The sequence below is a fragment of the Crassostrea angulata genome, chromosome 3, assembly GCF_025612915.1.
Source record: "Crassostrea angulata isolate pt1a10 chromosome 3, ASM2561291v2, whole genome shotgun sequence".
NCBI classification, from domain to species: Eukaryota; Metazoa; Mollusca; class Bivalvia; order Ostreida; family Ostreidae; genus Magallana; species Magallana angulata.
In genome coordinates this window covers 37055119-37072348 of record NC_069113.1, presented here as the reverse complement: position 1 = coordinate 37072348, position 17230 = coordinate 37055119, and the positions used below count along the sequence as shown (strand labels likewise).

Below are 17230 nucleotides of genomic sequence, written 5' to 3'. Positions count from 1 at the left end.
ACGCATAGAAAAATAGCCACTGCACAATCTTTTTTTAACTTTAAATTAATTACACTTCACTTGATTTCACTGCGTATTTTAATTTATTAGCAGTTGATTGTTAGTATAAAGTACAGAAAATTTAAATCATTTTAAAGAAAGGGACCGAGTACAATATCTATCATTAGAATTTACAAATAAAATACGGCCTTCATTTTTGATGGATTAATATCATTTATATCAATGAAAATAATAGTTTATGATCTTTCTCTCTCTCTCTCTCTCTCTCTCTCTCTCTCTCTCTCTCTCTCTCTCTCTCTCTCTCTCTCTCTCTCTCTGCGCTGTGCTTACATATCAATCATATTTACCCCCTAAGCTTAGCATCAATTTCAAGATATCTTGGTGGGTGATTTTTAACTTTGAATCTTCACGTTCTTGTTATATCATTTAATCTACTGTGGTATACAATCATGTTGAAACACAATTATCAGTAGTAAAACGATCTTTATTATAACCATAAATAATTTAAAATATGAGAAATAAACGTGTAATAAAATGCACTCCTTAGAATGTTTATGGTTTTAACAACAGTACAACATGTTTTAGATAGCAAATGAATGTAATTGAAAAAGATGCTTCCAAAATTTTTACATCGTTTCAAATTTGGGGCATTTGTCTCATTTGCCTCCACTAAGCTAGCGCTGATTATACATGCATTAAATTTTATAATTTTTTTTTTATTATTTAAATTTCATTATAAAAAAATATAGCAATTTATGTATTTCAAGAAAAAAAATTGAATGCGTATAAATTCAAAGCTATGATCAATACTTAAAAAAAAAAAAACATTATAATTATCTGTCGTGTATGAACAAATTAAGTAATTTGCCTGCATTAACTGGTTCGAATATTTTGATATGATTAGCTTGTTATAAGCTGCAGTCATACCTTGATGTAATGTTTAGGGCTCTTTTAAGTCCTTAAAAGGCAATTGCTGACAGTAATTCTCACATGTGATATTTGTATTTAAAACGTCATGCTTTTCTGTGTCAAACATACCCAAATCACGTTTAGTTGCTATTTTTAACAAATAATGAAAAGAAATCCTAAGACTCTCATGAATCAGTATTATTTTTCTACCTTTAAACTACGTCACACAGGTAACTCATCGATGACCAGTCTAAAAATAGCTCGATCACGTTAAAGGTACATAAACTAGTATTCGTAAGCCCTCGGTAAGGAGCTATAAACAGTGAGTGGTCTTGGGTTGGAAAAAAAGGAAGTGCCTTGATATCATTCATTGTGTGAACCTATGCACAGGTAAAGAGATAAGAAACAGGTAACGAAACAGCTGGGAAGATGGAGAGAGACAAACCGGGATCTACCGAGGATTTAGCGACACTTGCTAACCTTGATGGTAAGGTGCTGCTGAATGAATTAAAAGTGAGATACCTGGACAGCAATATTTATGTAAGTACACAATGCTGAAACCCGTTTTCCTTATAAGCTTCCAGTGACAAAAACATTGCATATAATAGATGTTGACATTTTGGAATGGCTATGAACTACTAAGCAAAATCGATTTTTATCCTAGATTTTTTTCTTTAGATATGAAATTTGATAAGGGCGTGATACCTTGATGATTTAAAAAACACGAATGGTTGGATCAACTAAATATAGCATAGGCAGATTATCTTAATATTAAAATATGTTGACCGTCTGCTTAAAACATTAAGTACACCAGCTGTAAACTAAAATACACACATTGAGTGTTTATACGTATTCGCGCGATAATAATGAAAATATTGTTTGCCTGTCATGATAAAGGAGTGTGTGATCAATTCATATTAATAATGATAAAATCCTGGTGTCCATCAGTTACATGTACCTACATTGTAGCTCACGATCTCTCTATCTGTTTAGTTTAATTTTAAATCAGCCATATCATTCAAACTTGATATAAAATGGAGCCGATTTAAGGACACTCTTACTTCTGATGGTTCTACTTATAAAAAGAATTGCTCGTTGAATTGCTTGATAAACAACAACCTTTCTCCAGTTAATTACATAGATGTTGGTGATTGATATTAGGTATACGGACAAAGAGATGAATGTTTCGGCAAAAAGCTGTGAGCCAAATCGAGACATTGACTGGATGACAATTGACCTATTCTATCTCGCTTAGAAATCAAATTGGCACTCGTCACGATTTTTTAGTTAATATTACCTAACTATTTCTAATCATAGTATTTTAATTGTGTGATTCGTCAATTGATGCAAGTCATAACCGTCTCGTTTGAGAGAGAGAGAGAGAGAGATAGTCTTAAAGTTAATAGTCTGCGACTGTATATAACTACCCGACAGTTAATTTCTGCATGAACAAGTTTGACCAAATCACTTCCTTGTTGCATTCCAATACAAATCTGAGACATGGCAATGTTTGAAGTAACCTTTAAAGAACCTGAATAAAATACCCGTAAGATATAAAAGCTGATTTCAAATCGGGTGCTTCACTGCGTTCATATAAACTAAATCGTGAGGAGAGAAAGATTTCGTTAGAACTTCATTCATTGAAAAAATGCAAATTTTGAATATAATAAAAACCCATTAAGACTCAACCGTACCTAATCATTAAAAAACTGTTGTTATAACATATGAAATAATATTGCCACGGCTTAATTAATATGTTCTTTATTGGGGTATTTTGGTTTGTATATATACATCGGTTTTTTAATAGTCTTTTATTTAATCATTTAAAAAAGTAGTAAACTAGTCCACATGTGCTTGGGTCTTACTCTATATGTACATGTATTTATGAGTATTCATGCGCGGATCTAGAGGGGGGGTCGGGGGGGTCCCGACCCCCCCCCCCCCTGGAAAATGAAAATTTATTAAATTTACATAGTAAAATTATCGCGAAAATATGCCTCGGACCCCCCCCCCCTGGCAAACACAATTATCCTTCGGACCCCCCCCCCCCCCCCTGGAAAAATTTTCTGGATCCGCGCATGAGTATTGGATGTCATGCATAGGCATATTATGCTGAGAATATTTTTTACCGAATGACAAACGTATTCCGGAAATCTAAACACTCCTCGTATCCTGTTTCCTTATTACAATTATTTTGACATTTTGGCGGCGAGATCAACCTCGCCAAAACTTCTATCATTAGTAATCATTAATCAAATAATATTGTTTGTCGTAATGTTAGTAGATAAATGCATCTTTATGTGATCATTTTCATTGTTTTAGACATATGTTGGGGACATACTTGTTGCTATCAACCCATTTAGACCCCTCCACATCTACGGAGAAGAGGTAATACTATAACCATGCTAACATGATTAAGACAGTGGTATATCTATGACTTAAAAATTTAATCAAGATACTTACCTGATTTTAAAAAGTTGTGAATGTTTAAATATGAAAACCAAGCTTCATAGAAATAGCAGCTCGGAAGGTTATTATTTCTTATTAATTTAATTAATTATAGGAATCACAGAAGTATTATCTGGAAAAGAAGAGTTCCAACCCACCACATATTTTCGCCATCGCAGATGCAGCTTACCAATGCATGCTGGGATATGGTGGACGAATTCCACAAAATCAATGTGTGCTTATCAGGTAAAAATGTTATGGAAAAATCCTAGGGTATTTAGTTCTAGATGACACAGATATATATAAAAGCCTCCTAACAAATTAAACCTACATGTATAACGTTCAATAGCCTAGGGCGCTTAAATTTCCGGGGTTGTACAGAAAGTTTATTTTATTGGAAAATTTGTGTGTGATTAGAAATGGACACCCTGTATTTGCATTACAAGTGGCCATTGGAATGTTGGCGTAAATATATCCAAGTATAAAAACATTTCGTTGAATTTCTGCTTAATTTTGATCAGTCTATGGCATATATATGTAAGTAACTAAGTGCAAACTGACATTTGAAAGGATCCTTTTCTTGTAGGAGAAATCTTGTAATAGCAGGGACATATATATGCTATTCTAATATTATAGTATATACATCCCTGGTAATAGTATGTATAGCAAAGTTGTTCCTTTATGAAAAACATTATACCTAGGAATGCTTCTGTTCATTCATGCATGCTCTTACCCACTGAAGGTTGGAGGACAATGAAAAGAGCTTGATTTTTATCAGTTTATTGAGTCCTTGAAAAGTGCTAAGAAAAATTCATGTACATTAACAACAAAAACTCATGGAAGGTGCTTGAATTTTCATGCAAATGAATGCTTGACTTCTGATTTTGCACTACAGTTGAATGTTTTTTTACTTGCTCTTCTAAGCAGAATAAAGATATTAAATGAAGATAATTCTCTCTCCTAATTTTCTAGTGGAGATAGGATGATTTTCCTTTTTAACCGGGTTTTCCAACGGAAAAATCCGGTTATTAAAATGGTGAAAATGGCAGGCGGGCGGCTGCCAAAAGGGTACCCTCATTGTACGGATAACTCCTCCTACAGTTTTCAAGATAGGAAAATGTTCTTTTTTAGCAGATCAACTGTACATATATCAGAGGTGTGCATATTGCTAGGATTTAGATTTCCGATAATTTATGAAAAAAATACCAGCTTTTGAACTGAGTCATTTTTTGGCAAAATATTGCATATAGGGTACCCTCATTGTACGGATAACTCCTCCTACAGTTTTCAAGATAGGAAGTTGTTCTTTTGCAGATCAATTGTACATATATCAGAGGTGTGCATATTGCTAGGATTTTGACTTCTGATTATTTATGAAAAAAATACCAGCTTTTGAACTTAGTTATTTTTTGGCAAATTATTGCATATAGGGTACCCTTTCACCTTATCCATTTCACTGGATACGGGTTGACATGGATTATGGATACAGTTCACATAAAAGAAAACCCGGTTTGCTGTCACATTGACGGCTTTTCACTTGTTAAAAATTTGTTTTCTTTATTGAGGTTTACGAGAGGATAATTTTCTTTCATGCTTTTCTTAGTGGAGAGAGTGGAGCAGGGAAGACAGAGAGCACCAAGTTAATCATCAAACAGTTGATAGAGTTATGTCGGGGCAATACTCAGCTAGAACAGCAAATCCTCCAGGTCAACCCTTTATTAGAGGCCTTCGGAAATGCCCGAACAGCCATGAATGACAATTCTAGTCGCTTTGGAAAATACATCCAGCTGATTTTCCGTGATGGACACGGTATAAAATTTTCTTTGAGAAAACTTAAATTTTTGTTGCATGTTACCAAGAAGGTAATTTCTGTATCAGACTATAAGCGTATGAGGAAGTGAATTTCTAAAGAAAAAAAATTGTCATTGAATTGATGATTGTAATCTGCTGTGTGCTGTATTCATCATGTCTGCTTTTCAACTACTTTTGTTGCTGTTTAAATAAATGTACATTGTATCGCATTAAAGGTAAACTAAACTATCCAAGTTTAAAACCATTTGGTTGAACACTCACTTCCTTGTTCAGATCTCATAAAGAGTCCTATTTTCATTTCATGCTTAAAAGCTGTTAAATTGCTCTTAAAATTGTAAAATTTTAAAATATTTGTGAAAAAGGGGGGTTTTCTAATCATTCTCACAATTTTTTATATGCAAGTTTAAAAAGCAAATGAATCTAAAGCAACTATTCAAGCAGTTTTAAGCATGTCAAATAACATGTATAAAAACTCTTTGGCAGATATGTGTAATTCACAATTAAGTTTGTGTATTGATTTTAAGATAATTAAATCGGTACTTTAATATTTTTACAGTGGATGGGGCTAAGATCTCAGAATATCTGTTGGAAAAGTCCAGAGTTGTCCATCAAAATGGAGAGGAGGAAAACTTTCACATTTTCTATTACATGTTTGGAGGTTTATCAGCTGAACAGCGAAAAAACTACAACTTATTACCACCTGGGAAACACAGGTGTGAATTTTTTAAATGAAAGAACAACGGGAGTATTATCACTGAAACTAAAATCAGAGTTTTATCTGTTGCATGTAAATAATACCCCTTAATCAGACTTCAGCATAATATCTGATACACTGACATAATGGGTGAAGACATTATATCATGAAAACACTCTTTTATTGATTATAAAATACTCCAGCCTAGGAGGGTCAGACACTGAAGTCATTCAAGGTCACAATTTCGTATATTTTTTTTGTTTAGTAAAAATTCGATCACTTTTGATTATAAAAAAAAAATCGGTAGGGGAGAGGGGGTATAACCTTTCATTCTAAATGATTTGCTCTTGATTAAATATTTTATTATATATTGCAATTAAACTTCAATGTATTGATGATTTTTTTAAGGTATTTGACAAATGGTGCTGATTGTTTGAAGCGTGAACCTTCATATTTCAAGAAACAGTATGATGAGCTGGTGAACGCCATGGACCTGGTCGGGTTTACCGATGAGGAGGAAGACAACCTTTTCTCAATCGTTGCTGCTGTCCTCCATATGGGAAACGTGACCTTTGAAATGGATGATGATGAGGCTTCTTTTGTGGAAGATGAAAACGGACCAGTTAAAATGGCAGCAGTAAGTAGTCTATGCATTTGATATCTAAATGTTCAGATTTTTTTTTTTTTTTGCACAATTAGGTGAATATTTGTATTAGTTTATTTTCCAATAAAGTCATATCAAGGTCATGAATTTATATTTGGTGTCAAATATTTTTTGTTTTGTAAGTTTTCTTACATTTTCTTTTATGTTTATAGTCACATGTACAGCATAGAAAATCAATAAGTTAATAACAGAAATGTCTATATGAACAATACATGTATTAGAAATCATGAAAAAGTTAATCTGTAGTTTTTACAGTATTTTCTTGGTTATCCCACAGAATGTGCTGGGAGTGAGCAGTGAGGAGTTAGTGGGAACATTGACGAACATGGTCACCTTCACACGGGGAGAGCAGATCAAACGACACTACACAAAGGCCATGGCCGAAGGTGAATGCCAAATTTATGAATAGAAACTGTTTTATACTGATAAAGAAATTTTTAGAGCTAGGTTTTTAGACATTTAAACAACTTATATTGGGTTGCATTTGGTAGTTTGATACCATTGATTAGTACAAGTAGTAATAGGATATGAAATGGGTTTCAGATGCCAGAGATGCTGTGAGCAAGGCCCTGTATGGGAGACTCTTTGGATGGATTGTCAACAAAATCAACCAGCTTCTGGCCCCCAAGGACCAGTCCAGTGTTGAAGCCAGAGAAATTGGTGGGTGTTTGGATATCCATCAGTTTGTTCTTGTTTGTCTTGATTTCATTTTAATATATCTATGTTCTGGTACTTCTGCACATTTTCTTGTTTATTCTACGATTTTTTAAAATAAATGCTTAAATGATATGAAGATAGTATTATATGAACAATTTTTATATCACAGGTATTCTGGACATTTTTGGATTTGAACACTTTGAGAAAAACAGCTTTGAACAAGCATGCATAAATCTAGCAAATGAACAGCTACAATTTTTCTTTAATCAGGTTTGCAAATCACTTTACATAATTTTATGGATTTAAGTGGGGAATAAAAAAGTTAAAGGTTTTCAATATTTATAAGAAATTTTACAGCACAAGAAACACACACAATTTGGCTTGTTTCATTGTAGCATGTGTTCAAAATGGAACAAGAAGAGTATATGAAGGAGGGCATTGACTGGAAGGAGATCAAATTTGTGGACAATCAGCCATTATTGGTGAGTATGTTTTTATGGAAAATCGACCTTTGGGTCAAGGTCATAAAATGTCAAGGACAAGTTAACCGATAGTTCTGAACTTGACATAGAATTGAAATTAAGTTTTGAAAAATATATCTATACTTTAAAACATTTGAACATTAAATTCTGCCTTTCAAATTACAGAATTTGTTTTTAAACAAACCCATTGGAATTTTGTCTTTATTGGATGAAGAGACTCATTTTCCTAAGGTAATTGGGACATATCGTTCATGTTACAATTAAAAACAAAATATTAAATGCTAAATATGTTTACAGCAAGGATTTTTATGAATGTGTTATTTTAATATAATTGTCTGGTTCTATAAAATGTCATTCTCAAGCTGTATTTAAAAAAATACTAATTTGAAAATGCTGACATTAATTTCATAACTTGTCAGTAATCATTCTTTTGATTATTACTTATCAATAAACATTCTTTTTCAGGGAACAGATGAGTCTCTGGTGGAAAAGTTAAACATTCACTTTGGTGGAAACAGTTATTATGGAAAGTCAGCACAGTCCAAGTCCAGGAAATTCACAATCAACCATTATGCTGGAAAGGTGTGTGATTGAATAGTTTAAATGTTGTAAACAAACTTTTACTTGTGACAACTTTATTTCCTGTATTCTATGGAATTATTTATAAACTACTCTTTGTCCAAAAGTAGAAAAATTCTCTAAACTGTTGGTGACCAAAATATGTAGTTTTCTAGATTTTATGTCCTTGTATTTGCTAGATTTTAAAAATCTGTATAAACTTTACAGGTAACATATGATGCTTCTCGCTGGTTGGACAAGAATCGAGACACGTTGCCACCTGGTGTCACTGAAATGTTACAGACTAGTTCAAATGAGCTCGTTAAGCTGATATTCAGAGGCAAGTGGCTTGAACGTTTTCTGTAGTTTAAATGGCAGCATACATTTTTATACTCCTGCTCTGAAGGAAAGGGGGTTATTCATGTCAGTCTGTGTGTGTGTGTGTCTACAGTCCTTTACAAATTTTCATCAAACATTTCTTGGCAACTATGAATCACAGATGCATAAACATTTTAACACACTCTTTGTTAGGGCATGCCATTTGGTGGGATTCATTTAATTACAAATTCTATGTCAACTTCCTGTTAAATGTCGCTTATTTTGTATATTCACATCAGAGCAGGGTATCACTAGTAAGCATTGGCTCATAGATATCTTGTCTACTATACTGTCATACATTGGATGTTGTATCGAAGCTTATTATGATAAAGTTCCATGTTTATGATACAGGACAGATAACAAGAACGGGATCCTTAGCTCTCCAGGCCAGGAAATCCACCAGAACAACAAGGAGAAGCAAGGTTAGGAAAAAACTACACATTCAATCATTTATCATTAAATTACTGGTATTTGATAATACAGCCATTAGAAGCTTTATTTGTTTGGACTGATCGTTTGGTTTTATTTGATTTTTTGTGTGTTTGTTTACCAACAGAAGCCCCCACCCGCTGGAAGCCATGCTGGCGGACGGAAGCGAAAACAGACAGTCGCCGGACAGTTCAAAGTATGTACTGAATAAGTGATCGGGGAAGTTCAAAGTGTGAATGAACCACAGAAAAAAAATACATGTAGTTTGAGATTTCAAAGTTTTTATTTTCACTTATTCATGCTTTGGATTTTTTTAGAATTCTTTGGGTATTCTGATGGAGAGAATGATGTCATCATCCCCAATATTTGTTCGGTGTCTAAAGCCCAACCATGTCAAAGTCCCAGGAAAGTTTGATGAAACCTACATTCAAGGCCAGGTATGTGTGGCAGTGAATCAAAATGTTATTGTTGAATAATGCAAACAGAACACTCTTGATGTAATTTGGTACAAGGGCAAGGGTAGTTTAAATTGGGGAAAATTACCGCCATTTTCGGGAATACTGGAAACATCATTACATATTGATACTTTATTATCCTATTTTTGGGGTTCTGGAATTGTGTATCATAATTTCTGTTTTTCAATTCATAAGAACATGCTTGCTAGTCTCAGTGTTATATACAATCACATATCATGGCGTTTGAATAAAAGCCTCTTTTTAACATTTTGAAGTTATAGATATTTGAAAGAGTGCAGTTCTCACTCATTATCAGTTGTAATTTTGATCAGATTTTACAACACTTATGTTTGTCAATAGAACATTTCGTCTTTGTTCTAGTTATTATACACTGGTATGCTGGAGACAATCAAAATCAGGAGAGAGGGGTTTGCTGTAAGGCCATCCTTTGCTGAATTTGTTGAAAAGTAGGTATTTATATTTTTACCTTCAGTATCTTGATACTCTGTTAAAATATGGCCTGGATGTGTGGAAAAAATGTTCGTATTGCACTCATAAAACTGGAGACCCCATTCCCTCTTTCTTAATCAGTTCAAACGGTTTCTGGATGTAAGTTAAATGAGTTTTAATTTCTTCAGATACAAAATCATTGTGTGTGAGGCTGCCCTTCCAGGAACAAAACAGAATTGTTTGAGAATCTTAAAGGCAAGCAAAATTGTCGGCTGGCAGATGGGGTAAGTCAAGGATTCAGTATGTTTATATATGCATACTTAATTATTTTTTTTCCATTAGAAAACTTCTCGTTATATGTTATCATCTTTTATGCATGAATGATACAATTTATTGTTTTTATATTGCAGAAAAACTAAAGTTTTTATGAAATACTACCACTTAGAACAATTGTCAGATGTCTTTAAAAAAATGGGAAAATCTGCCATAAAAATACAAAAAGGTTTGTATATATTAACCATATTACTAACATGTTTAATATATATTTACTGAATTTAATATCTTGGACACAAATACATTTATTTGTCAATGAACACTGATTGTATGGAACTGAAATTTCATTATAATTTTGATATTCCAGTGATAAGAGGATTTCTTGGGCGACAGGAATATCGGCGCAGACTTGCCCAGGCAAGGAGTGAGGCAGAGCGGGTAAAACACTTGGCCGACGACATCTACAACATCAACATCCACCTGTGTAACCAGCTACAGATAGCCAAACAGAATGACACCAAAATCCCTCCCAGTGAGTCTGCTTCTAGATCTATCTACATAAATTAATAAAATATTCAGCTGAAAATGTCAATTTGAATGGAAAGGAGGGGGGGGGGGGGGAGGTTTCTAATTTGTGAATGTTTCTAAGAGTCTTAAATTCTGTTAGAAATGTAATTTTAAAACCGATATACAAACATTTACCGGTAACTCGATTTAGCATAGCTAATACAGAAGGTGCTAAAATGTGTAATAAATGTCCCCATGCAAGGGCATGTACAACTCATGTACAGTGTATATTTTACAGAAAGTATAATTATCTTGTATATTTTATGTAACATGGGTTCAAATTATACTATAATGGTACATTCAAGCCATGCTCATATTCATTTCAATTGTACTTACGCTATCTTCAATCAGTATTGAGCCTTTCTTTCATTAAATATAAGCTGAAAAGTACAAATTTTGAACTTCCACCACTGAGGTATTTTTCCTCTATACTTAAGGTTTCTTTGGTGTTTCCAATGACCCAGACTTTCCCCCTATACCGGACTTTACTGATGTTGAATCTGTGAAAGCCAGCGTCAAAAGTTATGAAAAACCATCACCCAAAAAGACATTTCATGAAATGGGCATTCAGGTATTTAAAGACTCTTCAATTTTTCCTGTAACGATTTTTGCAAAGATCCATATGCAATTTGATCAGTAATGATTATTATTGCTCATGTGAGGAAGTTGCCACTGGGCCTCTTGTTTTTAACATGTGAGGTTTTACCTTATCTTTTGTTTCCTTGGCTGAAATAATCTAATCAGTGTAGAGTTTGATATGCCTAACTGATGTGGAACTTTGAGTTCATTAATATTTTGCTGTTTAGGCACGAAAGCCATTTCCGGAAAATGTAAGACTTGCTTCAGTGTGTGCTGAATTAATGCAAATGCTTTATTGATAAAGGAATTACATTAAGATGTAACCTATTAATTTTATATTCAAATTCTGTTAAACTTAAACATCATGACAATCGTTTGAGAATTGAATGCAATTTCATAATTTATGTAGATTTTTCTTAGTAAGTAGAATTTTAATGCTCCCAGCTGTGTTGGTACAGGTATTTTGCATTTTGACTGATAAATAAGCAGGAATGGTTTGCTTTTTATGTGCTTAATTAAAAACAAGAGCAAATTTGTAAAGTTTTGATTGAAAATCTGTTTTGTCAATTAAGTGCTTACAACTAATGTTTTTGAAACTTGTATTGATATTAAAAAAATGTATATGAAGAGCTACTTCTTCCACCATAGAAAAGTTTTTAGAAAGGGAGAAATTGTTTGAACTTTTCCAAAGTATTTTTTTTTTTTGTGCTTTGAATGTTGAAAATTAGGATATTTATAAAATAATACCCTGAAAATGTGTGAAATGTTGATTTAGTTTTGTTCTCTTTAAATTTTATCACTGGGATGAGTCTGTTGCACCTGGAAATGGGTTTTTTTGTTTCTGATAAGGCAGTGAAAAGTTCCATCAAATTAAATTAAAGTTCTGACACCATTACATTTTAACATGCAAAAAATGTAGCAAAAGATAAAAATGTCATTTATGCATGAGTAAAAGAAAATGGCAATGCATGTTTGTTTTTTTCATTTAACAAAAAAAAAAAAAATCCCACAATTCTGTAATATTTGATACAGTAGACAAGTGGTGTTTGTAGGCTGATGGTAGTTCATCAGACTCGGAGTTTTCAGAAGATGAGTTTAAACCTGTGTCCTCACAAGCCTTCGGTACCCCCGGGACCCGACAGGCCACCATTCGTTGGTTCAAGGAAACCCAGGCCCACCAAATATACGACCCTGTCAACACCAGTGGCAACTTCATTGCAGAATGGTTCCATGGGGTCATAAGTCGCAGGTATTCTTTCTTCAATTATTAATCATTTGAATTGTTAGTGAAAAATACCACATTCCATGTACATGTATGTGTACTTGTATCCATTAATCCATTAAGATTCTATTAACACATAATGATAAGACAAAAATGAGGTTTTGTATCTATAGATAACTGTAAGAGCAAAACTCTGAATTTGAAACAGTTCATTTTCTGTAGCATTCAGTGAATTAAGTCTTGGGATGTATTTGCTTTGGGTGGGCCATGATATATTTAAATTTTTTGAAGAATCACAGAAATTTTCAAATCTTCATACCTGATAAAAATAATTGTCATTCCTTTGAGCATGTTTATAATTTATTATTTGACTTTTTTTTTCAGAGAATCTGAATCATTATTAAAGAGAAAACCAAGTGGCTGCTTCTTAATAAGAGTCAGTGAGAGCAGATTTGGCTACACTTTGTCTTTCAGGTAATAATCAACAAATGTATGAAATATTAGTAACTATGTAACCTTTCGATTGATTTTTTCGTTCCATTTATCTCTCTTTGATCCTGTATTCTCTGGCTTAACAAAATTCTTGTTTATTTTCTTCATGGCATACAAACATATCGATGATTTTTTTTTTTCAGTGGAGGTGATCGTACAAGACATTACATGATTGATCAACTCCCAAACAAGAAATACATCATCATTGGAGAGCCAAAAGTCCATAGGACTCTCAAGGATTTAGTAGATTATCACAAACACGTGAGAACTGCTGACTAATATATAATATCCCTAATTAGACATCCCCACTTTTGATAGTAAACCGTGATCATGTGAATCTCATTTGAACAAAAATATTGAGATATTTATACGCGATGTCAGTGTAAAAGAGAGACAAGATCAAAAGTTAGCCCATCTAATGGCATTTGCTCAAAACAATTGCGATCTTTACGACAATATTTCTTTAAGTTTGTTGAAATATTAGTGCTGTTGAAATTCAATACATGTTGTATCTTAAAATTTTTTTTTGCAGGTTAAGATTTCGAATTGGAATGGGTTCCTCACAGAACCATGTGGACAGGTAATTAAAGTCTAAGTTTGTGTCAAATGCTCAGATCTTTTATCAAGATTTCTTATGAAATGTTGAATTTTTACGTGTAGTTCAGCCCATTTACCTTATGGGGTAAATGAATCCTGATGGATGAATTCTGTCATCTTTTTTTCAGGAACAAGGTATCTGTGATTACCAAGAACTTGTGGGACCAAACTTTTACTTTCAATTGGAACAGTCCGACCAGGTAAACAATTATTAATGTATTTTTTATTTCAGAATTTTCTTCCTCTGTAATAGTGGAAAATAGTTTCAAAATATGTAAAATGAAGATGGTAATAATTGTATCACAACAATATGAATGTTTACAGAAAAATTCTAGCCAAAATTCATCAAGAAATCCACAGAGAGTAAGATTTTTAAAATTTTATTACATGTGCATGTAATGGTATGTGCAAATATCACAGTCTTAATCACACTTATGTTGTTCAAAATTAATTTTCACACCCACACACATGGACATTTAACAAGGAACTGGTGGTTTAATGATTTTAACACTAACATTTTATTAACATCGTAATGAAAATTTCAATTAAAAGCTAAAAAAAAAAATAGTAAACAATATTAAATGACCTTAATTTTTTGTAATAAATGAAATCAACAGAGGTAAATTTTGAAATTTTGTATTTTAGCATGTGATTTATCCTTGAATGTGAGTGTCCCACACATGCATTTGCAAGATTAAACAAGACATGTCATAATGCAGAATCACTAGAATTCATGGTGGTTCAATTATCATGGATTTCATTAGAAACTACCAATTTACATTCCCAGCAAATTATACAAGTCTTCAACTTTTCATGTGTTATTTCTAGTAGACAAATGAGCCTTTGACAAAATAACAATCTGTTATCCACGAAAACTGGCCACCAAAAATTATAGTAATGATTCTGTTGTATTTTGATATTTTGAGTCCTTCCTCTCCCTACAGCCAATTTTGTTTTTTATTTCATGTCGCCCATTTAATGTCCACATGTCCAAGCTTATGTTGTTGCTTTAAAAACTGAATTATTATTCATTATAATAGAAATCCTGTTATTTTGTTAACAACGCATGCATTTTGAGGTTTATTTTTTAGTAAATTAATGTTTACATTGTTTAAATTGTTGTCTTTGCATGCTGCTTGAAAGTTTAAAAATCGTAAAACTGTTTTGCATGTACCGGGGTAATACTAGCTTCTAAACATTTTATACTTTTTTTTAAAAATTGACATCCTTTATAGTAACACTCTTTGTGAGAAGCAAGTGATATAGTTTTAAACAATTATAAGTAGATAAAATGTATAGCTTAAAATGTCAAGACCTTAACAGGCAACATTGACCATTGATTGCTATTAGTTAGGTAACATGTTTATCAATGCATTTTACTCTTTCTAATATAAATGGAAGAGGTGTGTGCTCATAAATTTTCAATATTTCTTTAAAACAGAGACTCGCTTCCAGAGTAAGTCGAGGCCAGGACACCCCATCCAGAAATGGTCACGTGACACCTGCCGACTCCGCCCCTCCTGTCCCAGAACGTAGCTACTCAGTGGCCAAGCCTATTCCCCAGCAGGCCTCTGTAATGAGTAGTCGCCCCCTCCCAAGGAGGCCTGATGAAGCATATGAAAGATTGCTAGCACACCAGGTAGGGTCATCGTTTTTTTTCAAGGGGAGTTGTATGTTAATAAAACATCAGAGACTGTTTACTTGAGAAATTTGAACAATCTTTTCAGTTTTGTTTTTCATCTTTAACTTCAAAATACATTATTTAAGTTAATTGTTATCTGATGGACCATGAGTTAAGCCCTGACCTTACTGATAGAAGTGTAGAGAAGAGAAAATATTCATTAATATCAGGTCATAATGGATAATGAAAAAAAAAATTACCATTGTGTCATAAGTGTTTATAAGATGCACAGATATACATGTAAATTGTTTACTTTGTAAAGTCCCCCTTATGTAGGTGTGCAACGTGACTAAAACAATTTCATTTTCAACTTTTAACTCCATTGAGATAAAAATTAATTTTGATCAAGGGAAAAATAAAAAAAAAATTAAAAAAAATTATGGAAAAACATATCAACCTACAGATCTCATTTTTTTTTTTAAAGAAGAAGAAAAAACATTTTTTTTTTCTGAACTGTTTTCTTGAATAACAAAGCTCAAAGTGGAATCAGAACAAAGAACAAAACAAAAACAGTAAATATCCAGCGTTAAGAGCTTAGTCAGCGGCACAAAATTGAATCATGATCTGATTCACCATGTGACATTCATTCTCCCGATCATTTCCGAATCTCTTGACAAAAGCTGACGCTCATGTCTTGTCATTTACAGACAAAACAACATTGAGTCTAGAGACGGTAGCAGGAGCAGCCCTCCCAGGCCTCCCTTCGTGATCAATACTGTGTAATAGTTCTTGTAGGCTTGTCCATGAACTTAGAAATTCTACACGGCTACATCGCTGACTTTGAACTGGAATGCAAAAGATTTCGGAAATGTTTTTTGGTCTTTATTTTTTGCAATTTACAGCATAATAGATTATATACTCTCTATGTTGCCTGGTTGAATCAGGGTATATGTTATGGTGACGCAGATTCCTGTGCTATATATGTTTATATATGTGCTTATTTTTGTGCAATCATATTTTTCTACAATGTGTTGATATTGTAAGATGATTTGTATTTTTTTTTTCTAGAACACTATAAGTTTGATTAGTTGTCTCGCGTAAATTATTTCAGTAACAGTATTTTGATGTCATAATATTCATGTATCCAGAGATTTGTTTTAATACAGATATTTAGCCTAATATTACAAGCTTTGTATGTTATGAGGAAAAATAACATTTTTTTTCTTCGTTTACGAAAACATTTTCATAATTACTTGAAAGCTTTTTTCTCATGCTTGGAAAGAGCTCATTTCTCAAAGTTTACAAAGATAGCTTACTATACATTTTATTACTTTAAGGCAGAAACACTAATACACCGCAACCCCGAGTAAACCCATATTGTTTTACTTCCGTGGCACTTCCGAAATCGTCCTATTCATTGTCGATCATGGACCACCAGTTACCTTTACGTTAAACAAATCGTGATTTTTTAACATTTCATCATTTTCATTGCAATTGTATTGAAAGCATTCCTTTTCATTGTGTACCGGAAATGTAATTCTCTTTGCCTCGTAGCATGTCTGGGACATCCTCTTCCTCTACAACATTATATACATTATTGAATTATGTTTCGTTTTTCTCATTTTGTTTCACGTTTTGATCATCTAATTATGTTATCAAGATATTCGAAAGGGAAGTGATCATAAGCGTTAAACATGTATTGTAGATGACTTTTTTTTTGTACATTTCTGCCATTTTTAAGGAACTTCCTAGTGCGTGTATCTATGTAAAGTTTCCTGTATATGTTGTGACGTCTATCATTTCACTTGTTAAGAAAGAATATGCATTGTTTTACAAGTTTTATAGTTGTATTGCAATGTTATTAAACAGTCACGTTATTGAAGTTTGCGCTGTTTAGTTGCATTAAAAATGAAATTTTGCAATTAAATGTCTAATGCTTTCCA

At 33.0% G+C, this 17230-nt stretch overlaps 1 protein-coding gene across 4 annotated transcripts; it reads left to right on the top strand.

Annotated features, from left to right (window-relative positions):
• The first annotated feature begins 1191 nt into the window (after positions 1 to 1191).
• LOC128176699 (myosin-IIIb-like) lies at positions 1192 to 17230 on the top strand. 4 transcript variants are annotated; one of them, XM_052843206.1, is made up of 30 exons: positions 1192 to 1449; positions 3232 to 3297; positions 3473 to 3603; positions 4961 to 5166; positions 5726 to 5882; positions 6272 to 6500; positions 6805 to 6913; positions 7071 to 7187; positions 7354 to 7454; positions 7580 to 7666; positions 7832 to 7897; positions 8132 to 8248; positions 8453 to 8564; positions 8954 to 9024; positions 9159 to 9227; positions 9349 to 9468; positions 9868 to 9953; positions 10125 to 10220; positions 10347 to 10438; positions 10577 to 10741; positions 11214 to 11347; positions 11583 to 11606; positions 12408 to 12604; positions 12962 to 13051; positions 13213 to 13330; positions 13602 to 13649; positions 13795 to 13866; positions 13991 to 14029; positions 15108 to 15305; positions 15995 to 17230. In XM_052843206.1, the coding sequence occupies exons 1-30, from the start codon at positions 1339 to 1341 to the stop codon at positions 16007 to 16009; spliced, it is 3243 nt and encodes a 1080-aa protein (XP_052699166.1). In that variant the 5' UTR covers positions 1192 to 1338; the 3' UTR covers positions 16010 to 17230. The 4 variants fall into 4 exon arrangements, with proteins under 4 accessions (XP_052699166.1, XP_052699168.1, XP_052699169.1 ...); XM_052843208.1 differs by lacking the exon at positions 13991 to 14029; XM_052843209.1 differs by lacking the exons at positions 15108 to 15305; positions 15995 to 17230 and adding an exon at positions 14312 to 15080.